The 26,446-nt window shown below is 34.5% G+C and overlaps 1 protein-coding gene across 4 annotated transcripts; it reads right to left on the minus strand.

The window, feature by feature from the left end:
* LOC131930821 (nucleolar protein dao-5) lies at positions 1 to 26,446 on the minus strand. 4 transcript variants are annotated; one of them, XM_059287444.1, is made up of 17 exons: positions 26,318 to 26,446; positions 20,333 to 20,424; positions 19,867 to 19,958; positions 18,873 to 19,582; positions 18,203 to 18,382; positions 17,908 to 18,069; positions 17,533 to 17,826; positions 14,928 to 15,088; positions 13,311 to 13,466; positions 12,385 to 12,517; positions 11,286 to 11,462; positions 10,438 to 10,461; positions 9,221 to 9,412; positions 8,685 to 8,762; positions 4,532 to 4,728; positions 3,743 to 3,763; positions 1 to 2,822 (listed from the first exon to the last, which is right to left on the minus strand). In XM_059287444.1, exons 2-17 carry the CDS (start codon positions 20,422 to 20,424, stop codon positions 2,816 to 2,818), a joined length of 2,676 nt encoding a protein of 891 aa, XP_059143427.1. In that variant the 5' UTR covers positions 26,318 to 26,446; the 3' UTR covers positions 1 to 2,815. The 4 variants fall into 4 exon arrangements, with proteins under 4 accessions (XP_059143427.1, XP_059143430.1, XP_059143429.1 ...); XM_059287447.1 differs by lacking the exon at positions 10,438 to 10,461; XM_059287446.1 differs by lacking the exon at positions 3,743 to 3,763.

A 26,446-nucleotide genomic window follows, 5' to 3' on the forward strand; every position in this document is an offset into this window, starting at 1 on the left:
TGTTGAATTCAGAACTTTATTTTAGAAATCATTTCATATTTTGGATGCATTTCAACATTTCATGACATAATGTATGGAGGAAAAAAAAAACAACCAGTATATAAGAAGCCAAATAATGCATTATAAGAAAAATAACTAGTCCATAACTTTTTTAGACCTTTGATTTCTGTGCTGTCAGAAAATTTGTAAAAAAAAAAAACCAGTCTTCCTAAACATGACATACTGTGATAAAAAAAAAAAACAACAGATTTCATTGACTAAATTTAAAACTGTAACAAATTTTTTGCCAATGTGATGATGGCATGCTCACGTGTAATCAAACAATCCATATTAAGAAAACATAACTTATGGGATACACATAGGCTGGTATTATATGTGATGAACATACAAGATGATGTGCTGCGGATATAAAGATGGGGCAGACAGAATGGTGTGATGACATAAAAAAAGACAAGGTAACAAAGTCCTAATAGAGTGACACATTTTTAAAAAAATAATTCCAGGTAGTGATAGAGAAAAAAAAAAAGGCTTTCTTAACTTATCCCGAGTCAGTCTACAACTACAAAATAGTCTGTCATTTCAATGATACTGACATTTATCTATTTAAATAGTGTAGGCAGGAATTTGTCAAGGGAGAGGGTTATATTCAAAAAATATTTAAGTATATATATACATATGTATGTATGTATGTGTGTGTGTGTGTATATATATATATATATATATATATATATATGTATATCTATATCTATCTATCTATCTATCTATCTATCTATCTATCTATCTATCTATCTATCTATCTATCTATCTATCTATCTATCTATCTATCTATCTATCTATCTATCTATCTATCTATCTATCTATCTATCTATATATCTATCTATATATATATATATATATTTATATACATACATACATAGATAAATAGGCCTACATATGTTCATAGTGATTTGATTTCAATGATTTTTAATGTTTCAATGATATTCACTGTTTAGAAACTGTAAACATAAAAAGCTGTTAATTAATGTGAGACACTTTTGTATTAGAGATTCACTGTCTGGGAAAGTGTAGTTAGAGCTAACAATCCCTGCCTACACCACTGACAGATTTAAATGGGTAATTAAATTATTTTATTTTCTGTTCACCCTGTAAAAATTTTTAAAAAAATTAAGTTAAAAAAAAAAAACAACTGACCACAATTTTTGAGGAAACAGATTTTTTTAAATATATAGAGTAACAGAAGTAGTTTTTCTTCTGATTACCATGAATATAAAGTACATAATTTTTTTTTATTGCTATGGTTGAAAGAGAGAAGCAGAACAACTTTGAGAGCAACAAATCATATTAGGGAGAGTTACATAGGCTTAATTTGTGAAAAGTTTGTTTGGTTTATACAAAATTAATGCTTTAAAAATTTGGTTCTGTTTACATTACATCATTCAACTGCAGTTTCTTTAAGGACAAGATCTCGAGCAAGATACATTTTAAAATGTATTCCCAAACACCAAACAATTTTTTTTATCTGGATAATGATGATGACAATAGTTTGCATTTCATTTTTTTTATTGTTGAAAACATTAGAAGAAAAAACTATTTACAATTGAAATAGAAAGGTGAGCAATGTATTTTCATGTGCAGATTGCGCAGATGCCAATGAAATTGATGTTAACATTTTGTTTTTAAATAACATTTAAAAATATTTTGTCTTGAGAACAACCTACATTATTTCTCAAACTAAACCACTAGGAATATTCAGGATGAAATTATACATATAATTTAGTGACAATTATCAGTGATGTGTTTCTGACTAAATAATTACATTCATGACATGTTTTGGTTTAAAATTAAACACAAGCTAAAAAAATTATATTTTGTTTTTTAATAACCAAGTCAGATTTTGATTTCATATGTTAGGTATCTTTGTTTTAGCACAGCAGAACTATTTTTTTTCTAACAGATCTAAACTTTTTTTTTTATAAACAGAGCTGAACTGTTTTCTTTCTTTCTAATACAGGTACATTTATTTTTTTCTTACACGATTTACCACAACAGTTTCATTCAAGTCTGACAATGACACGTGACATCACTTCTAATGTCATTCATGATAACCGTTTAAAAAAAAAATGTAAAAATATGACAACGATTATAACACTCAGATCAAGTTAATGAAAAGTACATGCTTCACGATGATAGATGAATGTCTAGCATTATAAACTACTGAATAGAAGCTGCTATTAGTTTCTGAAACAGGTTAAAACATATAGTTGTAAAGAAGTCGTCATGTGGAAATGAATGAAGCCTAGACCAGAAGCTAAAAAATGTACCTTTCAAACAAAACAACTGTCGTCAACAAGAGACAAGTACATTTTGGACCTTTTTAGCTGCCACGTGTACTAAATATCCAAGAAAAAAAATTTAGAATTCAGTACTTGTAAGAACACCAGTAGGGCATATATTTGCTATTGTATTGCTGTCTACACTACCATTTTCCTAACTCTAGCAGAAACCCTAACCCTGATCCATCAGAGACACACATAAAGACACGGGAACCTACATTTCGGTTTAATAACTTAAGATTTTTATTTAAACTGTTTAATGACCAGATAGAAATGAACCACATACGTTTGTAAAACTCACTTTAAATGCTTAATATCACCCCCCTCATGAACCTCAGAACATGATGAAATAAAAAGAACAAACTGTCAATTTTTTCACTCACAACTAACGCAGATGCTGAATTAATGTTGACATTGAATGCTCCTGGTCCAAAGGTGAAAAGGGATAAAATTAAAAACGTGTAATACTAGGTGCAGTCACCTCACTCTCTGAAATGAAACATTTGAATTGTTACATTTGTAAGAAATCCTCTTACAATTATCCCTAATCTTTCTCATTTTTACTGTTTAGCAATCTGAATTTATTCAGAATATCATCTTTACAAAAGTATTTTGTCTTTAAATCGCAAAATTTCACGAAATAGAAAATGTGCATTTTTCAACTTAACACGACAAATCGTAGTACAGGTTCTAAATGGGTAAAAATTAACTTTGGAATGTTCCTAAAACTTCAACTCCCATAAAGTGGATTTTGTACATTTTTTTACACTCAAAAATTTTTATATATATATATATATGTAAACAACACCTGAATTATACTATTTTTCACACTTTTTCAGTAAGAAACAAATAAATGACAAAAAAAATAAATGGAAAGGCTAACAAAAACACTAATACAGTGAAACTAAAAGATAAACATACGAAAGGACCAGTACTACTTGTTATTTGATATCTAGTGAAGAGATCAAAGAAGGAAACTTGTTTATAGAGGTCATGACTACCTAAAGCGGAGGGGGTGGGGGTGGGGGGTGGGGGGGGGGGGTGGGGAGGAGATGTGACATTGTTTCTTCTTAAAATTGTTTAAGGCAAACAATGAGGCTATATTTAAATTAATATTTGTATTCTGATACTAGATCTATAAATTGTTGGAACCACATTCAAATATTATACCCCATCTTTCCATCTAACAGCTAGAAATAAATAGATTAGTGGCTGGCAACAGGGGTGGAAGAAGAAAAAAAAGCTTTTCTGTCCAGCCCATCGCAGCCAGCCTGTACTGAGAGCATGACAGGAGTCCACCATGCCCATAAACAGAATGGCTTTTGAATAAATCCTACAACAACTAATTCCAAAGCTAACGTTTAACAATTTTGAAAAACAAACAATCTTTCAGAACTCGATTTACTTACGCTAGATGGTTTTCTCTCCTTCTACAAGAAAAGTTTACAAAGCAAGATGAACACTTCATATTACAAAAAAGGGGTGGACTCTTGGTGTTAAATATGTAATTTAAAATTTAGATTTGAAAAATTAAATTAATTTAGACAGATATAACTAAGCAGCTGATTTAAATTAAAAATAGTTTTCTTTTTAAAAAGGATGTAAATAAAACTAAAAACTAGGTACCAGTAAAACAAACAGAGGACTAATTTCAAACTCTACTGACTATAAATGATATTACTAAGGCAGACATATTTTCCGGTTCAATAACCAATGAAAATTAATGACGATAGAACAATATGCACAAAGTTAAAAGCTATGGGATACTCAAGTTACAGCTATCTTATCAGTCATATTCTGTTCTAAAAGCAAGGACAACTAAACTATATTAGTGTTATAAAAAAATACCAGCATTTATAAAGATTTGAAACCACAATATAGAACTTAACAGTATGATAGGGACTTGAAGATAAATTTCCTATGACAACCTAGGCACCTAACAGATGGGATAACTAGCAATGATGGCTTATCCTGAGAAAAATTTGTATAAAAACAAACTAATAATAAGTACTTGGTTTTTTTAAAACACACAGATTCACTCCTATATTTTCCCCTCAATTGTTAAAAAAACCTTAAAAAAAAAAAAAAAAAAGAACAATTTTCCAACCAAAACCTTTTTACTTATAAAACTGCCTTGTGAAAAGAGAAAAATGCATTATTTGTAAAGAGAGACAGAGATTTACAACTACAAGATTTACTTCATTCTGAAGACAGCCTTGAGTGAGAGGTGATCGGAGGGGATCTTGGTGTTAGGCAGTCCACCTAACTTGGTAATAAACACCTCGTCTAGCACTTCCAGCACCCCAACAACATCCAGGGATAATGAGGAGTGGAATATGTAATCCACACCTGCATACATGTTCTTGGTGTAAGTTGTGATACTAGGTTCCTTACCCTGAAATTAAAAGCAAGATGACTCTTTTAAAGGGGCAGTCAGTCATTTATCAAAGTTTGTTTCTTTGGCATAAAAACTGTCTATTTTGTTTTTGACAAGAATTCTTTTCTATAATTTTATATTGGAGCAGTCACTATTAGTACAGACTTATGTACAGTATTGCATTGGAACAATTCACTGAGTCATAGATTGTAATTGCAGTGATGTACTGTTAAAATTAGAATTATAAACACCACCACCAAAGTATGTATGTTTAAAGGACCTGTTTTGGTTGCAGTGATAATGTGATATTAAAGATATTAAAATATATTCACTACCATTGAAAAAAAAAACAGACATCATTTACAAGCATGGGAGAAGAGGGGCGAGTTCAAATTTTCTAAACATATTCATGTTGTTTCCAAATTTTTGAAACATTCAAAGACATTTTAAAAATAAAAGTACACTTTAAATCATACGTCCAGAATAAATTGTAGTAATCAAATGACAATAATATTTAGTTAATCTTACAATACAATAATAATTTAATAACCCTCTTTCATATATTCCTCCAAATGTGTCAAACCTAACTTGATTTAGAATTTTTTTGGAGGAACTAAGATTAATCACATTAAAGATCTATATAAAAAAAAAACATATCTAGTAGAAATGAGATAGCCAGAGAATATTTTATATTAAAGGCCTCACTATCAGCTCAACCACAAGATGCGGATGGAAGTGGTTTATTGTGGAGACGGGTAATAAATTGTGTGCAAAGTTTGAGTAAAATATGATGTGAATTGCACATGTCTTGGCACTTTTCTGTTTCATACATAAAACAATCCTAACCCTTCATTTCATGTTGTATCAGTTTTGTTACAAAGCGAAATAACTACAAATAAATTTACACTAATGATCAAAATCCACTTTTTAAATGTTCCCATTGCTGCTAGATCACTTTTGACCTAGATTTAAGCCTGAAACAGACTATAGGTGCGCTGTATATGAGACGCTCGAGATTTGAATCGGTCAGTTTACTCTAGTCAGACAGTGTTTGAGGAGGTGCATTTTGAGAAGTTAAATTCTATTTAGAGGCTGCGATTTTTGTCGTGAAAAAAATATTTCCTATTTGGAGGTAAGTAGTTTTACATATAGCTTTGTTATTTACATATTATTTTATTAGATTCATGATGATAACATCAATTTACTGAATGTCTCAGTTCTGATACACCATGAAACGGTAACACCTTGCTGGCCGGGAGCCTTCCAGGAAGGCTTTGACTTGACTCTGTTTCATAGAATCTAGTGTAGTGAAATGTCACTCTTTCAGAATCAATACTTTACTTAGATCTAGGTTTAGTTACCTTTAATGCAATATGTACTAGATCAGCTTGCATTCTTTTTATATTTTTATTTATAAAAGTAATTACTGAAGAGAAATGTTATAGATGTTTATTATAAAAATTAGAATCTAGATCTAGATTTAGATTCTAGGCCATGATCAACATACTAGTACACATACTACTAGATCTAGTGTTAAAATCCTTACTCAAACTAGAACTAGATCTAGTATCTATAGATCTCTATCCTTGATTGATTATTGGGCCTGCAGGTGGCCCAATATTTACATTGAACTTTATCTATAATATTATTACTGAAAGTAACATATAAATATAGGGCCTACATATATTTATCTTCTAAATTAATAGTGTTATAATATGTCATAGCATTATTAGTTCTGCATTATTAGTACATAGATCTAGCCATACACAAGAATATACATATTTATATAGAACTTTATACATATATAATTTATAGAATGTTTTAGTGGTGACATTATTTTTTCATTTTATTTTACAGGTATCAAAAATGAACAAGGGCTCTGGCCGCAGAATTCTCTCCGAAAAGGAGCTGGCAGATTTCCTAGAGCATCTAGATGAGAGTGATATTGAAGGAATGTCAGGTGATTCCTCTGATTCTTTTGACCTTGAAGATGAAGTTGCAGTTCAGCAAGAACACATAGACAGTGGCACCGAGGAGAGTGAGGAATCTGATTCGGAGCCGCAGGCTTCATCATCAACTCTACCACCAGTAAATGTAGAAGCTTCTACATCAGGCACCACTGCTAAAGTGACACACAAAAATGTTCTATGGAAAAAGAGAAACTTAGTTCTAGACCAAGAAAGTTTGGACTTCAAAGGCTGCTCAGTGCTTCCAGATTCAGTCACACAACTGAAGACACCTTATGATTTTTTTCATCATTTCATTGATGATGATTGTGTTAGCTTTATTTGTGAACAAACTAACCTTTACTGCACACAGAAGAATCCAAATAACACTATGATTTATAATGAACTGGACATAAAACAGTTTATTGGGATTTTACAGTACATGTCTGTAATTTCATTACCTAGGACAAGGTGTTATTGGAGACCTGATATTGGCATCAGTGAAATAAGTAATTCTATGCCCATAAACAAGTTTGAAGCATTGAAAAGTACACTGCACTTCAATGACAATAATTTGATGCTGGATAGAGGGCATCCTCAGCATGATAAATTGTTCAAATTGAGACCAATTATAGACAAGCTAAATAACAAATTTTCCGCAGTGCCCAGGGAACCGCGAATGGCTGTGGATGAACAGATATGTGCAACCAAAGCAAGGCACCATCTAAAACAATATCTGCCATTAAAACCCAATAAGTGGGGCTTCAAGCTATTTGTTTTATGTGGGGCTACTGGGTTTGCCTATAACTTTGAAATATATTCAGGCCCTACAAATTATTTTACAAAAAGAAATGATGATGAGCCAGAATTAGGTCCCAGTGCAAATGTTGTTGTGCGTCTCTCAAGGGTTATTGATAAATTCCAAAATGCTAAACTGTACTGTGATAATTACTATATGTCATTGCCACTGGCAGTTCATATGGCCAAACAAGGGATATATATGTTGGGTACCGTTAGGAGGAATAGAATTCCAAACTGCAAGTTGATGGATGATGCTAAATTAAAAAAACTGCCTAGAGGAACCTCTGAAGAATTCACAGCTACAGTTGATGGAGTTGATGTGTGCAATGTGATATGGAAAGACAACAAACAAGTTACATTACTATCTACCTGTTCTGGAGAACTTCCCATAACAAAAGTTGTACGTTACGACAGGAAAAGAAAAGAAATGATTGAGATAGACTGCCCCAATATTATAAAGGAATATAATCAACACATGGGGGGTGTTGATTTACTGGACAGTCATATTGCCAGACACAGAATACTCTTACGGTCAAAGAAATGGTATTTCAGAATTTTTTGCCACTTGATGGATGTCACATCTGTGAACGCTTGGCTTCTTTATAGAAGAGCAAATTCCCAAACAGGTGCCACAACAAAAATGACATTATGGGAATTCCGCGCTGAAGTTGCACAGTGTCTTTGTAAGATGGGAACCTCCCAAAATAAAAGGAGAGGAAGGCCCTCTGACATTGACCGTATGATTGAGGTTAAAAGACACAGAGGACGCACAGCTGTTGTCCCCCCTACAAACATTAGAACTGACCAAATTGGTCACTGGATGGTTCATGGTGATGCACGACAAAGGTGCAAATTGCCAGGGTGCAAGGGATTAAGCAGCTATTTGTGTACAAAATGTAAAGTTAACTTTTGCTTTACTAAAAACAAGAACTGTTTTTTGAAATTTCATCAGTAGATTTTTATTTTTTTTTATTTTTTTTTTCTTACTGTTGCATACTGTATCAATTTTGTTACATACTGTTATTTTACAAAATAAAATTTTCATGAAATAAAAATAGCTTTTTCTTACTATTTTTGTATTCTACATACTATAACCTATCCATCAGTATTTTTTTCATTGAAATCGGTTTCAAAAAATTAATTCATGAAATGAAGGGCTAAATTAATTTGATTTGTAGTTTTTAATTTTTGGCTCTTTTTTAAAAAAAAAAAGAAATAAAATGTCACCTGTACAGTTCTATAGGCACTGGTCAAGTGGCTGGAAGTATGCTGGAAAGCTCCCCACATGGAGTTGATTAAAGATGACTGTAAATAACAAAACAATACAGTTACTAAACCTCTCCAAAATAACACTTTAAAGCTCCCCACATGGAGTTGATTAAAGATGACTGTAAATAACAAAACAATACAGTTACTAAATCTTTCCAAAATAACACTTTATTGCACAAGAAAGTGGCTTTCACACTATCTAATGGAAAGTACACTGAAAGGGGGGAGTAGAAAGATATAAGGTAATATGAGCTAGGTATTTCAAAATAAAATAAAATTTATAGAAATTGATCATAATAAAAAAATTAATTCTAGGCGCAAATAAAGCCTACATACACACAGACAAAATTGCAAAACTATGTTTTTCTGACTCAGAGAGGTGTAAAACGTCGATTTTTTTTGTGCGATTACAATACTTCCTCTATACTTTGTATACAAGAAATTAAAAATGATGTGTTATTATAAGCACTAAAAAAAGTAAATAAAAATGTGACCTTTTCTTCCCCTTCCTTGGTGGCAAGAGACTTAATATTCTGTAGGCTTTGGATGAAGTTGTCTGAGAGATAGCCTTCCTTTGCTAAGTGGTAGCCTGGGGAGTTATGATCTGAGTTGAAGTCTCCGCAGATGATGTGGGGGTTCATGTCGCTCCCTGATTTAGATACCAGCTTCCTCACTGCCAGGGCCACCTAAGTGAGAGCAACACAGCACGTGTTATATGGTAGTACGCGGCACAACTAGCCCCAGCTAGTCAGTGCAGGTAAGACTATAACTGCAGCTAGATATTATGGGTCACACTGTATAACTGTAGCAAACAATAAAACTGCAGCTAGCCATTATGACACTGTACAGAGGTAGCCATTAAGGATGACACATTGAATAAATTAAATTATTTCACTACAGGAACCTCAAGCTAAAAGTATCTGCTTCTAGAAATGTGAGACAAGTTCTTCTCAAGTAATAAAATCGTAGTTTGTAACCTATTCTGTAAACATTGCTTACATTTACAAGCGTATATATATTTTAAGGGCTTACACAAATTGTGAAACCTTTTTTACCCAGTTAAGATGATAACAGGATTGTTTTAATTAGGTAGTAGCAAATTATGCAGTCTAAAGTGTTATTTTAATTTTAAGCCGCTGAGTTTGAAATATTGAATTTATCAAGTTAAATCTAAATTACATCAGATTACATTACATTTTCATTAGATTTTAAAATTCTGGCATCACAGTGGCAACTGAACTCACTAATAAGAAAAAGTAAACAAATGCATCATTCATTGTAGCTATACTGGCATGCAAGTAAATATCTTACATAAATTATAATATGTTAATTTTGAACTAAACTTCTGGCTGTCTTGAATGTAATGACTAGCCAAGAAAAACATTCTTTCCAAATTAGAATAAAATTACTTCAACTGCTAACAAAAATATAGGTTTAGTACAATAGAAAGTTGTTGATAGTTCAATACAGAACATATTAAATTTCCTTTATTTAGAATAAGGATATTAATCAGAAAAAAAATAATCAACTAATACATTGTTAGTTTCAAAATCAAACCAATAAAAATGGACTCAACTGCTTGTTATAGTGAATTAAAGTATACAATTGGGCATGTGTAAAAAAAATTCTTGCAGATACAGGTAGTACAGAAGTCATGTTAGAAAATCAGTGGTAAATAGAAATAAAAAAATGCTATTTGCTTTCACCTCACCATCAGGTTAATAGCAGAGCAAATCTAGCGCACAGAGAAATAAACTACAGCCATTATCTAAGTAAAAATAGAGCTTTAAAGTATATTATTATATAACAGTAGGGGTGGGGGGGAATGGATGGCAACTCAGGATATAGACACGAAATTTGATATTTGTATAATTACAATACATCCTTTAAATTCTGTACAGGAAACAGTATGGAAGTGTAAAATGACAAAAAGTATTAAAAATTCATTACTGTTACGTTCTGGGTTCATTTCAAATCAATAACAACGCTTTGTGTATAACTTCACTCCTTTTATTTGTCTCAATGCATTCAAGCTTACCAGAACAGCCCTCGTCCTAACCGCTACTAACCCGCTGACTGCCCCCCACAATCGTTCACTCCCCCTTTTATACCCGCATTCGACCTTGGGATTACAAGACATAAACACACAAGGGTAACTACACAGTAAGGTGAACTCCACTCACACAGGCACTCTCCCCTAGGTCTAGACTATTCTAACCTATTCTAAACTAACCTACAACTGGCCCGTAACAATTACATTTATTTAAATGATCACAATACTTTCTTTTTACTATGTATACAAGAAAGTAAAAAGTAAAGATTCCTCTTTAGACCTAGAGATCCATTGGGCAGATGAAGTAAGTAGAATTCACATGTACGCCTGGTGTAGTCAGCACTAAGAACCAGCCGCTTTTATTTTCCCCTACGTAAGTCAGGAACCCATTAGATCACAACACAGAAGACATTATTGCCAAAAGCTAATTACAGCACACATGACAACTAGACCACTTGCAAGTTAAAACGACAGGTGTGTTCCATGTGTAGTTAGTCAAAAATTACCTGAATACATTTGACATCTGGTGCCTGATCATCATAAACCACATGGATGTTGCAGACTGTGAGCGTCTTCTTGGTTTTCAAACACAGTAATGATGTCAATAGAATTACATCTGCCCTATCCAAATACTTTTTGGCCTCCTCACTGACTTCAGGATTCAATGCGCTCTTTTCCACTTCCTACATGGGAAAAATGAAACATACATTTTTTTTTAAGCTTCAAAACAAAGCTTTTACTATATACCCCTCAACAATGTATAGGAATTTACTATAATAATTATAGTTCTATTACTTTGTTTATAGCAGAACCAGAGACATATGTCATTAAGCAGTGTAGAATAGCACAATCCTGCTAATTGTGGGGTAAACATCTTCAGTTAACCCATTAAAATTAGTCTTTTTGTTGCTTGGAAAAAATGGAAATTGTGGAAACGTTTTATTTTTAAAATTAAATTAAAGTTAAGTTTCCCTTTCAAACCTGACGGTCTATGGGGCAAGTGAAGTAGAGTTCACTTGTTTCTGTGACCTCGGCATATACAGAGATAGCGTGGTCAGCACTATGCATAGCCGCCTTTACTTTCCCTAACGTGAGTTAGGTGTCCATCAGAGTTGGGTGGACTCAGGGACGGTCTACTGACTTGAACCCGGTTTCGAACTCGAGACTTACGGGTTAGCAGTCCAGCTCTCTACCGCTAGGCCACTCCGTCCCTAAATTAAATTGCTGACTTTCAAACGACTACTACCACCCAGACACACCAGCCTTGAGTGTACGGTGTTCAACCTTTGGTGCCAGCCAAGAGTCAAAGGCATCGCTGTGCGTTCTCGGAAGCCACAGGTTACATTATCTCAGGGTTGCCAGGTACTACCCCTGGTTTGGTTTAATCATTGATTATAGTGTGCCTTGTCCCTATAGGGCTTGTAAGTCTACGGTCTGGAAATCTACTAGCTGGCAAGTAGGTGAACAAGAAGTTGTGACCTACTTACAAGCCCTATTGTAAGGTGCCCTTCATAGGTCACCCAAACGTCAGCGGACGTGCCTGACTCGATTCAGACAACTATTATTTTTGTGCACATTTTTCTGGGAACCAAATGTAACACCTACCTTAAAGGCCAAGTCTGTTAAAGAGTATCCATTAGAAGAAAGAACTGTAAATTTAGATGTCTTCACAAAAGTTGCTTCCCCTTCTTCCCAATAATCTTTTGTCCTTTTAATAAAATCACCTGCATAACCATTCCTGTGAAAGAAATTAAGAATTTGACAGCAATATTTTAATGATCACACTAATGTCACCAAACTTTAATGGTCACAATTTTGTATGTGCAGATTATTTTAAATTCTGGATGTTGTGTCTTCATGTGCTAGCTATTACGTAAAAAAATATTATTACTCATATTTAAAAAAAAAATTCATGAATTAAATCATTACTTTAATATTTTATATATATTAGTATATATATAGGCCTATATATATATAAATATATATTTATTTAACTTTTAAAAAAAGCAAGGATCAATATGTTGTGAAAAGAGAAAGAGTTTGGAAATTTTGAGAGCCCATTCCTTAATAGAGATATATACATGACTAAATATACCCTACGCAAAATAATGTACACATATAAAAATACATTGCTTAACAAGTATTGTTAAAAAGCTAAAAGTTAATAGTATTAATATAAATAGACTAGATAAATGGCCATTGAGGGAGAAACACAACAGGCGCTTAGTTGATTGTGTTGCCTTTTTCTCTAAACCAAACCTATAACCAACATCACCACTTCAACTTCAAATTATACCAGAAACGAAAAATGTCGTTGAAAACAAATTTTTATCCAGCATCGACATTTTAATCGGATTTAACCTTGATCTATATGTAGTTGAGAGACAGACAGAATAGCAAAACGATTAATAGAGATGAAGCAAATGACAAAGAAAGATTGTATTGTGAACCAATGCTTTCATTTTTTGTAAATATTGTTGCATTTTTAAAAATATGATTTTTCTATTTGAATCCAAGAAATCAATACCTACTTTGCCATAGCAGGAACTAAAACATTTTTGTAAAGGGAGGGACTGACTTCTTGCAAACATACTATGTCCCCATCCAAATATTCAAGTTCCTTGAGCAGTGTTTCAGTTCTAAAATCGTTATTTTTCATTTCTTTTGGTGTGTATGAGTAGTCTCCCCTGTTAATTAAAAAAACCAGACATATTAATTCTCTGATTACTTTATATAAAAAAAAAACAATTCACTTTCTTACTTAAATGTATAAAAAGTGAACAACAGCAGGGATTTGAAGTTCTCTCACACAAACAGTCAATAGTGGAACAAGCTTTTTTCCTCATTATCCAGCCAGCCTGGAACAACATTAAGAATCAAAGCCCTTCTCTAACCCGTGTTACAAGCACCTTGACCCATGGGTAATTTACTTCCTAACCCAGAGCAGCCCACTACCCGATTTGGAAATTGCGTGCAGGGGACAACCTACAGTCTACTGGCCAAGTTCCAAACTGGTGATTTTGGGTAATCATACATATTTCTGCTAGACCAGGGGTCTCCAAACTACGGCCCGCGGGCCAGATGAGGCCCGCGAGGACCTCTCATCCGGCCCGCGGCAATCTTTTTGTCCACGGAAAAAATGTTTGTTGGAGATGGCTGAGGAGCTTTGCCCAGAAAATTTAAAACAATTTGAAAATGTAGCTTTGGGTGCATATACCATAGCCTGCCATGTTGCAGACATTGGTGAAAACATTGTGAGACTGGCCCCCGAACTTATATTTGATAGTTAATGCGGCCATCGGGCTAAAAAGTTTGGAGACCCCTGTGCTAGACCATCCTTTTCATTAGAAAACATATTGGTATTTGCATCAAAGGGAGTATTCCATAGTGAATGTGAAAAATCCCAAGAGCATTTTTGTTTTATATACCTCAAGGGAAGCAAAAGTTCATAATGGCGATCAACTAAAAAAAAAAAACACTGGTGAAAATAACAAGCCACACTGTCATTTACTGCAGTGTCCATAAACCAGACACTAGCAGCTGAAACGACGTCGTTCTTATGTTTACTTTAGTGTGGGTGTTTTCTTCTTCTTCCTTCTTAATTATAATGTTGCACAGCGTTCCCACCATCTATAACCTGTACACCTGTTATACGTCATACAGGCAGTTGACTACTATTTCAGCCTGCTTTTCTTTTTTGGGTTTGCTTCCATAGCTTTTGTGCATCCAAGAACAATCTACAAGGCAGTTGTTTGATTTTGGAGTTTTCTCTCCTAGATGGCATTGCTGTACTCAGGTATCGAGCCTCATCTGCCAGAGTGTTTGAAATCTGGACTTTTCGGTTTAGCAACCAATCATGATCACTTAACTCTGTGAATTCCTCTCTGATAGCCAGCATGATTAAGGTTGATGTTGTCAATAAAAAAAAAGTGAAGCTACCGATTTGAACCATGCGGCCCAAGGGGTAGATAAAGAGTTCACCTGTTTCTGTGACCTCTGCATCTGAAGAAATAATGTGGTCAGAAATATGCCAAAAGCTCTCTTTCCCTAGCATCAGAACTGGATGCGAACTTTCAGGTTAGCCATCCAATATTGTTAATACTAAGGATAAAATCCTTCAATACTGAATTAGTTTTGAATAAGATTACCTGGCCATATGACATTCTGCCAGGACATTGTAGCTCACTACACTAAAACAATATGCAGGGTCCATCATATCGGCAGGAAAATTTTTGTTTAGGATAAACTTGCGCTTGAGAATGCTTGTTGAGCTTGGTACATAATTTGCATTCACTGCATCTTGTGTTACCTTGAAATTGATAAAAAAGAATATTTCAGGCTCAGATTGAACTTTATTTAAATATATGACTTTAAGATAACTTTCAGAACTAAAAATAATTGTTAATTTGTTTACGCTAAAAATTCTATTTTTTCCTTAAATACAATTTTTTTTTTCATTGCGTTGCAAATCGATGGGTCCAATACTTTATTTTCACAAGCCTATAACTTCATAATCAACCTCAAATTATAAGTAAACCAATTTTTAATATGCACCATTTAATTTAAATAGGACAAAATGGTTACAAGAAACAAGGGTTAAAAAATGTTCTGAGAAACTAAATCTTTATTTGATGAATGCCCGACTGGTAAGTTATTACTAGATCCAGGGTTTGTTAGCTTAGTCTAAAAATTTAAACACTACTTTTTAATAATAAATGAATATAAAAATGCCAAACTTTCTTCCTTCAAGCTTGTTGCACATTAGATTTAAATAGATGCACTGGTAGAAGTTTCTCCATTAATGTTTCTTTTCAAACAATAACTCTAACTCATATTACCTCATTTAGGAATGGCTACTTCATTGTAAAAAGTGCAGGGTTTAAGAACTTAACCTTGTATACAGTAAAGCAAATTGTTTATATTTTTCAATTAAGAAATGCACCATACCTTGCCAGCGCAGCAAATTACCTCATCAGTTTTTTTTAATAGGCTGATTTAGCATTCACTTAGGATTAGCATAAGGAAAGATTGTTAACAGTTTAGTACATTTTACTAATAATCAACTACTTAATTTCTGCCAACTTCTATTAATCTTACTCATAAAATCTAATTAATTTAATTAACATAAATTTGGTTAACTTATGTTTATTATTTAAAGGGGAGTATTTACAAATTATTCATATTTGTATAGTATATAACTCACATTCAGAAGTGGCTTATTTTAAATATTAATTGTTCTTCATAGCAAAAGCTTTATTAGCCTTCCTTCCAGAGCAGGGGTCGGCAACCTGCGGCTCGCGAGCCGCATACGGCTCTTTTGACGTAAAGATGCGGCTCTCCAGCCCCTTTTTTAAAATTACTAATTTCATTATTCTGGCGAAACAAGTGTATTGTTTTATATGAATATATATTATTTCATATTTAAAGCTATTTATTTTATATAACAAATCTAATGTGGCTCTCTAAAAACTGGGAAATTTTAAAAATTGTAAATTTTGGCTCTTCCGCCTCAAAAGGTTGGCAACCCTTATTCTAGAGCACATGATAGTATTATAGACAAATTGTTTAAAAAAAAACTAGCACTGCTTGCAGCAGTAATTATTTTACATGTATAAGAGATTTACATTGTCTAAAAACCAATAAAACCAAGGATACACTGACATCCCCTTATGCACTACTTTACTGACTTTTTATTTTTTAAATCACAATAAGTCTATTTGGAAAATTTGATACACAATCTTAACATGTTAAATTAAACAAATCTTTAATGGAAAACATCATTAAGTGCCCAGATTATTCAGTTTGGTAAGTATAAGTCTGGACTAGAACCAATAGATTGGACAATTTTCTTTTTGGCCAGACAACATTTAGCAGAATTGGCCTGGCTTTTCAAGGCAAAATACTATTATATACTATGGAATACTTTTTTTTTTGGGCATAAACGAGAATACATGAACCCCAATTTTACATAGAGTAACTCTTTACAGTCCAGGACTGTTTTATATTTCCCTACCGCCTGGCGAAAAGACGCATCTTTTCAAAGACGGCACTTAAAAAAAAAAAACCATTTACCGTTAAATAAATAAAATAAAGAGCATTAAACACAAAATTGGTCTCAGTTTATTATGTATGAAGTAAAACAGCATTAGAGTTTATTAATAATAAATAAAAATTTATATTTATCGTAGTAAAAAAAAACAACGCTGTATTATTATTACTATAAAAACTTATTTTAAATGCTAAAAATATTTTAGTACACTCTAAATGAAGCCTGCTAAAACAGGAGATGCATTTGAGTTAGACTTAACATCGGTAATTATATTGCCCGTAATCTCAAAAAAGTAAAATTCTTAACCTTAGAAAAGTTATAGAAAATAAACAAGTAGTGATAGATCAACAAGAAAACAACGTAAATAAAACATATTATTTCCTGCCCCAGTCAGAATTTTCATAATCTTGTTACTAACAAGCCTTTTGTTACTACGCATAAATAAACGTATACGTAGTTAGGTTGACAGCGGACGCACTGGATTTTACCACACTTATGTGACCGCGGTCGTAGAAAATTGTAAAGGGCTAACAAGACAGTGTCATAAAAGATGAAAGTCTATAGTATAAAGAAAAATCTTTGGAAATAGGATATAGAAATAAAAAAATAAAACAACAAGTGTACGAATATACAGATAGATAGCACAGCAAAATACAAGTAGTAATAGAACAGTTAAATTTATTGCATGAGGACAGCTATATTACGTTTATCAAGCCATCGTTCCGTGCATTGTTATTTAGCGAAGCTTCAACAGTAACACTGGGCTGAGCAGTGACTTTAGCATCTGGTATGTCTTCAATGGGGGCTGCGACATCCTCTGGCTCCTGTGGTGTGACTAGTGACGTATCCATGGGCACCTCGGACTGCTCTCCGGATCCGGAATCCATGGATAAAGCATCACTGACGTCTAAGGTCCTGGATGAAAAGCCTGTGATGTCCGAGGCGGCCTCGCTACCCACCTCTACTAAAATAGAGGAGGTCTCATCTGCTTCCTGTTGCTGAGAAAAATCAAAAAGCATGAGTCTTGATAAGTAAAAGAATAACACCAGCAAAATCATACAAGAATAAACAATGATTACTTTATGCTCTTTAGTGTATTGCTTCGTCAGTTCCACCTCCGTAAGCGGAACTACAAAAGTGCTGTCAGATGATTCAACAGATGTAGGAACAACAGGGTCTGCAGGTTTGTCTTCAGCTGGTTTCACTGGTTCAGGTACAGCAGGGGGCAGGGATTCAGTAACCTTGGAAAAATAAACTAAGTATTACAAAAATATTTCAGGAAAAACAACAGTATATTATTTCTACCAATTATTATTATATAAATTATTGATAGCCATAGAACAAATGTTTGATCATTTTTTATCAGATTTCTACCTCTTTGCTATCAGGCGCTGGGACATCCTCTTTGTTAACAACCACGAAATCACTAGCCTCCTCACTTTGGTCAAGAGGATCCTCTGTGTCTGAGACTCGTAACCTCTTCACACTTCTGTCATCTTCTTCTTCTCCCAATTTACGCTTCTTGCCTGGGCTGACTGAGTCCTCAGTTTTCTCCTATATTCAAAGCAAACATAAAAAACATTTACATCAAAATTATTGAATTTTGCCATCATAAATACAGAGGACGATAAATCCTTTATTTATGTCAAAAGATTGAACTTTAAGATTAAAGACGTAAATAACTTTAATGTATCTATGACCTCTGTATATGACAGTAATTTTAAGACTGCATTATGCTCGGTGTCTTTGCTTATATAAACTCCAGTCAGGTACCCATCAGAGCAGGTTGGATTCTAACACCATATGAAGCTTCCAGTACTAGTATCTTCAATTACCCAACCAACCAGAAACTAAAACATGTTAACTGTAAACTCTACTTCTACACCTTGTACCATTAAATAAATAGACCACATTTTACCAAGACCACTATTGTATTAATTGTAAAGAACATAATTAACCATAATAAATAAAAATAAAGTATACATTTTATAATATATTTTAGAAATGTAAGGACTAATATATAATGAGAAAACAAAACACTCACTGTACTGGCAGTTTCAGTCTCCATTTTAGCCTCTTCACCAGCAGTTTCCATTGCCTCTTCCTTTGTTGCATTCTCTGCCTCTGGGGTGGCAGTAGCTGAAGCCCCACGACGAGATGACCTTGGTGGTGTAGGAGATGCCTTGGCAGCTGGCTCAGCTGTCTTCTGACCCCTCCCCTTCCGACCTCCACTTGGGGGCGTGGCTGCTGTCTCTGCTGCTTTGATGGGAGTCCGCTTTTGTCTGCCTTTAGTCTCTGCCCCATTACTTCCTCCTCCTTCTTTCTCATCTTCCATTTTCTCTTCAGCATCTTCTTTCTTTTCTTCTTCAGTTATGTCTTCAGCCGAAGCCTTACCTCGAGGCTTCCTCCCCCCCTTTGGAGAAGGAGTGACAGCAGCTGCCTTGACTTTTGGAGTTTCCACAGCCTTAACATCCTCTTCTTCTTCCTTTTCTTCCTCTACTGCCTTCCCTTTTCCTCGTCCACCGGAGGACGCGGACCGACCTTTTCCTTTACTCCTGGCCCCTCCTCGTGGTGTTTTCTCTTCCTCTTCTTCTTCTACTTTTTCCTCCTCTGCCTTTTCTTCTGGTTCCTGTTCTTCCTCTGATTCTTCCTGCTTTCTACCTTTTCTGCCACGAGACGTGGACCTGCCACCAGTAGCAGATTTACCTCTCTTAGCTGGCTCTTCTTTTACCTCTGGTTCTTTAGGTGTGGCAGCTATACATCAGCAGAATATTGTTAATAATCCAGTATAAAGTATTCTATACATATTTTACAATAAATAAAAGGTTTTTATTATAATGGACTTAAATATATTTAAAAAAACAAAAAATAAATTTAAGAATAAATCCAAGCTTCCTCTAAAACTAGGACAACTATTCACCGACAAACAATAAATAAAAAAACAACAAATAAAAATCAACCCGGAGGAAACTACAATAGACTAACCACTACTCTTTAACTCTACCACCGACATGCAAGAAGCAGCGACAAAAATGTACCTTTAGCTGCTTGTCTTCCTCGCTTTGTAGGTGTCTCTAAAGGCTCTCCACTTGGTACTTCCTCTTGGGCTGGCTCTTCCTTTTTTGCACCCCTAAAATATTAAGTTAGTCTTCTAGTTCACCACAAGGCTCACTTGGTAACATTAACACATATACACAATTTATTCCATTCAACCGCTAATGGAAGTTACCACTCTTCAGTTCAATTAAATTTAAATGATCAACTAGATAAAGTAAATATAAAATTGATAATAAAAATCAAAGCAAAAATGTCCAAATAAATTTAGACTTCAGTAGCACATTAATATGAGTGTCACTGGTCTGTGGTCATTCAGTTTAGCGTGGTTGTTTAAGTTATTATCATGGCATATTACTAGTATAAAATAAAAAAGAAATCTTTAAGTAGTCATGTTAAACTCAATTTTTAATTCAAACATGGTGCAGGCACATAGATATAAAACACTACCGCTTTGGCCTGCTAGGTGTTTTTGGAGCCTCCACTGGTTCAGGGCTAGGCTCCTCTTTGGAAGCAGCACTTCGTCTGGTAGTTCTCGGCATCTAGGAAAGCAACAGAAGAAAAGTTACTTAATAACATTAGTTTTGAAACTAGTGCAAGATGTGAAGAAATAGCCTTCACAATTCAGTGTAGCTAAATTTTGGAACAAAATTCTTTTGTGGGGAAAATTTCCTTTCCCTAGCTTTTTAAATTTTGCAGTTATACTTAAAAAGACGTCACAGGTCAAGATAATCTATTTGTTATAGATTACTTTTTCCAAATGTTTTTGTTTTGGTGAAAACATATAACTAAAACATATCACTACAGTAGGGTACTGCTGACTGAAAATTCACACCCCTGCCTAAATACATGATTTAAAATTTAACAAAGTAAAAAGATAATCAAAGTAAAAATAAACAAGCAAATAAACTCTGTACAGCCAATAGAACTCTATTCAGACCCAGCATCAAATTTAGTCAATAGTCACTTTTAGCAACATATTAAATTTATTAAAATATACTCCTGTTATGTTGGGAATTTTTCTTCTGAATTTGCTTCTTGTTTTTTTTTAATGTTGAAATAAACTTAAAACCATTATTTAATTACAACAGAGTATAATTTTTTCAAACGTAAATCATAGTATACAGTAACACCAATACAAATCAACAGTGCAATGGATTTCAGTCTCAGCTACACCATACCCAAATAAACACAAATGTTAGATCAATCAGGCTTTTACCTTTTTTTTTCATTAAATACAAGTATTTTAAAAAATTGATTAAAATGAAGCTCTCCATAACAAGTGCTTGGACAAATACTGTCAACAGATATGCTTACCTGCAGTGTTTCTTCCAGACTCTTCACGAAGTGATGCCTGGAAGAAACACTGCCTACCTCTAGCAAAAAAAAGTAGGGACATTCATACTTAAAAAGAGGAATTTTAAGGGAAAAAGAGGAACGTGTATGTGGATAATACTTCGTCAAGTAAAAAATCTACATATATATAATTATCTACGTGGGACCATGCCGGACACCACCACCACGCACGCCGATCCGCCCCCTGCCTCGCACTCCAGGCATGCTCAACAGACGCTATCGCTACCACCCCCAGCAGTCTGTTGAGCTGTGGTTCACGCTAAAAGTTTACAATCGTAGAGCCGGGTTGAATTGGTGATGGCTATTAGGGGGAGATAATTTAGTTTTTAAACAATTTGAAACAATGAGGGGTAACAAGTTCTGCTTGATCTTGTCACTGTCATCTGGAAATTGTCGTCACGGATGGCTGCTTTCACTAGGGCTTGGGGGAGGGGGGGTTTATTATAAACCCAACCGTAACACAAATACGTTAGTAAAACATTGGGCTTATTTCTTTATGAAGTTTTGATTTCGTTTTGATAATTTACTTTTGTCAAAACTTGAGAAAAATCCAAATTTGGAATATTGAATGCTATAAACTTTTAGGAACTCACTGTGACCCCAAAACTGAGGCCAACACTATTTCAAATAGCTATTGCTCAAGCTATGACGTATGCTGATAATTAAAGTCAACGTGAACGTACGGTGAACCCTAGGCCGTGTAGGGATTTTTCTCCCGCTGACGATTTTGCGCTATTTAATTGGAACTGTCCTAATGCTTTTTTATGTGTTTTTTTTTAAACTTTTCTAATTAAAACTCACATTCATATATAAAAAAAATAGCCTAGATCTAGCTCTAATCCTAGTGTTTTTCAAACGTTTTTGTGTGTTTCGGTTGTGTTTGAAATAAAATACGCTCAACCAGAGGTGAACGTGAAGCGGCAAATAAAATACGCTAAAATGGAGTTTTACCCAACCATACAGACAGTACGGATAATTTAATTTTGTCATTGCGCATCTATAAAAGGATAATTTGAGACTACTGTGCAGGTGTTAAGAAGAGTAATTTGAGCCAATTGTGCAGCAATTAACTTTAAGGTCATTGTATTTTGCAACTTCTGCCAGCCAGACTAGCGTAATAAAAAACAATCTCAACAGTCAAGAAATAAAAAAGCCAAAACAAATCAAATAGTGAAATAGGCTAGCACATAAAATTGTATTATTATTCAATAAAGATAATGTGTAACTAGAGACCAAAATAATGCCGGGTAATCTATCGTTTTAGCGTAATCAATTCGGTCGTCACTAGTAATGTAGGGATAAGGTAACTAATAAATATGGCTTAAATATGAATATATTTTTGCATATTCTACTAAAATACTAAAGATAATTGAATATTAAACCACATTTAAGGGTTAAATCAATAAAAATGTCATAAAATTAAGGTTTAACAACGATGTTCCAGATACTAAATTTGCTATTAAAAACAGCGGCCATCTTAAGAAAATATTATTTTGAGTCATTTCCCTTTAATTTCTATTTGTATGGAAAAGTATTGATGTTTGCTATTAAATACGATTGTCTTGTGTTTAAATACAAAGCATGTGTTTTTTTTTTTAAATTCTGACCTTTAAAAAATTTAATTGAATGAAAATAAACATCAGTTCTAGAATTATTATTATGAGATGCATGATTTATACATTAAGAAACTCCCTATTTTTATAGAGCTACCACTACATATCTAATGTTTATTTAAATATTAGTTTGAGTTAATTGTTATTGTTTGTGTTATTGTGTGTTTGCTATTTTCATTTCATACTTTCATGCTTTTTCCCTTTAATTAGTGATTTAATCATAAATGACGTCACGTTTTTTGACATCTCTTCACCATAACCCCCCCCCCCCATTTTCGCCGTCACGAAATAGTCGTAATGTCGAAAATTACCTTTTTGCCCTGCCTGTTATTACTGTTAAAAAGTCAAGCCATAATTCGAACGAAAAAGAATTTTGTCAGCATTTTTGTATTAGGCCAAATACATAACGTTTCACGTTTCTTACCCCTCCCCTTTCCCGCGGAAACCGTAGCCTCAAAACCAGTTACTCCACCCTTTAAGTGCGTGATGTCATTTATGGTAGATGTCAAGTCTTAACCTCCAATACACATTTTGAACAACCTTTGTTGTCAAAATGTTGATACCAAATACCTAAAATGAGAAATATGGGGTTGTCCATAAACGATGTCACATATATCATCTTATGTGACGTCAATTTACGCAGGACTGCAATTTATGACCTATAATGAAGGGGTGATCGGGGGGGGGGGGGGGGGGGGATGAGTGACGTCAATTATGGAAGACTTCTATAAAGCTGTGCTCAATGAAAATGAGGAACATAAAGCGTTCGTTTTCATGCATACCTTTGCTCATAACAAATGATCATAACTATTGCATGCCTGTTGTCCTAAGCGGTGTTTAACAACCTCAGCACACCATCCCCGCCAAAAAGGGCCTGCCACTAAATGCCTACCGACGAAAATAGGCCGCACTACATTGACTCCGAATGAAATAACTTCTAACAATAAGGTTCAAACCAACTAGCTCCTGGCAACAATATTTGACAAGAATCCACGACAATTATTGGCTTCAGGTAAAATTGGACAAAACAGCAAGTTTCGCGACATGGGGCATAACAATAGATCAACCCTTAATAGGACAGCAGCTAATGTAAAAAGCCAGAGCTCAGTATAGGCTTGAGTTTAATATAGAAATAGTGTTAGCAGTGGACGTTGCATTAGGAATACGGCCGTCGGCTAAACGCCCGAGTCCGACGATGTCTGAACATCAAGTTTGTCTTTTATGAAGTGCGGAGCACCTTTAAGAGCTGAGCTTGGGGAGGGGGTCCCTTTTGACACAACCACTATCGCCGCTTATGTCCACATATCAATCACAAGTATTGCGTGGAGCTTAATGGGCAGACGAAGTTTATAGGTGGGACCGGGAGCCTAAATGTATTTACGGAGGCCGCTGTGTCACGGGCTTTTTAGAGCCGAACGTCTCAGATCAGCAGGTTGCAGAAATTGAAAGCACGTGAATTTGTATAGTTGAGGGAGCACCGCATGCCACTGTAATAAATTAAACACCAATATAATTTACCGTACTAAAGTCATTTAGATCTATTCGTCAGACTAAACGTCGCTAAAGTCTCAACGCCATAGTGCATGTTTTGACTTTTTTTAATTACGCGGTATCTCTTTCTTTAACATTAGCCTTATGACAAATGACGTCACGCGCGCCGCGAACTTGGTGACGTTGTGCTAAGTGGGGGATGAAACGGCGGGGTTGAGAAAAATGACGTATTTCTTTTTTTTTAACAGACGAATAAGTGATAGATTCTAATTTTCCTACGAACTATAGGTTGATCTAGTTTTTTTTTTTTCTAGAGGGAGATATCACTATATAGTGGGTGTTTTTTGTTTTTGTAATAATGGATGGTGGGGATGGGTAAACATCGACTATTGAACAAATAAAAAACTGATGAAAGCAGAAGGCATAGAAAAAAAAACATGTGGTATTCAGATGTAACTAATTAAAATTTAAAACTATTTTTATAAACACAATAATCTTAATTTAGAAAAAGTGTAGGCCTAAGACTAATGTCTACAGACAAAATAAACAACTAGGCTTAAATGGATCACCCATAAACAGTGCCGGCGCCAGGTTATTTAGCGCCCTAGGCAAAACTTAATAAAAGCGCCCCCCCCCCCTCTTTTGTGTATGCCCCTGTATTATCAGAGGCGTAGCGACCCTTCCCGGTGCCCGGGGACAAGCTTACGATTTGCACCCCTCCCCCTCAAACTTTCAATTTGTTTCTCCAACCCATTTTGGCGCCCACCCCTACGGACAGCGCCCTAGTCGAGAGCCTAGTTCGCCTTATAGGTAGCGCCGGTCCTGTCCATAAATGACGTCATACTTTTCCCGATGAATTCCCTTTCCCCCAATCGTCACTAAAAGCAAGATGATGATTTAATACAGGGGTCTCCAAACTACGGCCCGCGGGCCGGATGCGGCCCGCGATGTCCTCTCATCCGGCCCGAGGAGATCTTTTTGTCCACGGAAAAAAGTTTTGTTGGTGATGGCTGAGGAACTTTGTCCAGAAAAATCAAAGACATACCTGGAAGAAACGGCCCTCGAAGTGAAATTTGATAGTTAATGCGGCCCTCGGACTAAAAAGTTTGGAGACCCCTGATTTAATATCATATCGCAGTTCTACTATACCTGAACGCGTAATCACAATTTCTAACGAAAACGAATATATTCTTCATTTTAAAAAATTTTTTTACCCCGTCCCATATTTTGAGTCCAACGTCATTTATGAAGAATATGGACGACCTAATAATTGACAAGTTCATCAGTACAAAAGGGTTTAATAAATGATGGATGATGGACCTCCCAAACGTTTTTGAGATCTTGGATGTACATACATACATAGCCTTCATTTCAATTGAAATTAAAGATTAGAAGATGGCCCTCTGTCCTACTTATATTAAACAAGACAACTATGTATATTAAACAACAAAGTCAACACAACGAATAGATATTTGTATCAAGGGAAACTACTCTAAATTTTATTTGGAAAGATGGCCGCTGTTTTTATCTACTAATATTTATCTCAAACACCTAGTTTAAAGTTAGTTTCATGTTATTTTAAATTGTTTTGGTCACTGATTGTTATTTTAAATCAATTATCTGTTATATTTTGTAAAATTTGACTCAAATATACTTATTTAAACAAATATATTCATCAGTTACCTCTCCCGCACATTACTACTGCCGCCGAATTGATTACGCTAAAACGATAGATTACCTAATGCCGAATAGAGTTTCCTGGTTATACGGACCCGGGTCCGAATAGCATTCCATGCACATACGCCAAAATACTCAAACCTCAGTCCCAACAGCGTAGCCGACTTCGAAACATAAAAAATAAAAATTTAGATTGAAGAGTAAAAATAGAGAAGTAAACATAATGTTATAGAAACGTTAATACAACCCCAGAATACGTAACAGAATATTGTGAAATCAACAATATCAAAAAAATTACCTTTTAGTGAGATTGATGCTGAGATAATGAAACGCTTAATTAAAATTAACGTTTACCGGTAAGCGACGCTATTGTTTGGAAAATAAGGTTGCCGCCATTAAAGGAGATAGAATGTAGCCCGAAGTGAAT

Source organism: Physella acuta, unplaced genomic scaffold (genome assembly GCF_028476545.2).
Source record: "Physella acuta isolate Inbredline_101_S28 unplaced genomic scaffold, ASM2847654v3 ptg001855l, whole genome shotgun sequence".
NCBI lineage: Eukaryota > Metazoa > Mollusca > Gastropoda > Physidae > Physella > Physella acuta.

Bases quoted from the DNA above. Each gene is read 5' to 3' on its own strand.
- LOC131930821 (XM_059287444.1), bottom strand. From the start codon at position 20,424: ATGCCGAGAACTACCAGACGAAGTGCTGCTTCCAAAGAGGAGCCTAGC. The intron at 9,413-10,437 runs GTGAGGTGAAAG...GCTCTCACTTAG, and splicing joins GCTCTGCTATTAACCTGATG to GTGGCCCTGGCAGTGAGGAA. The intron at 3,764-4,531 runs GTAAATCTTGTA...CTTTTCTTGTAG, and splicing joins AAGGCTGTCTTCAGAATGAA to AAGGAGAGAAAACCATCTAG.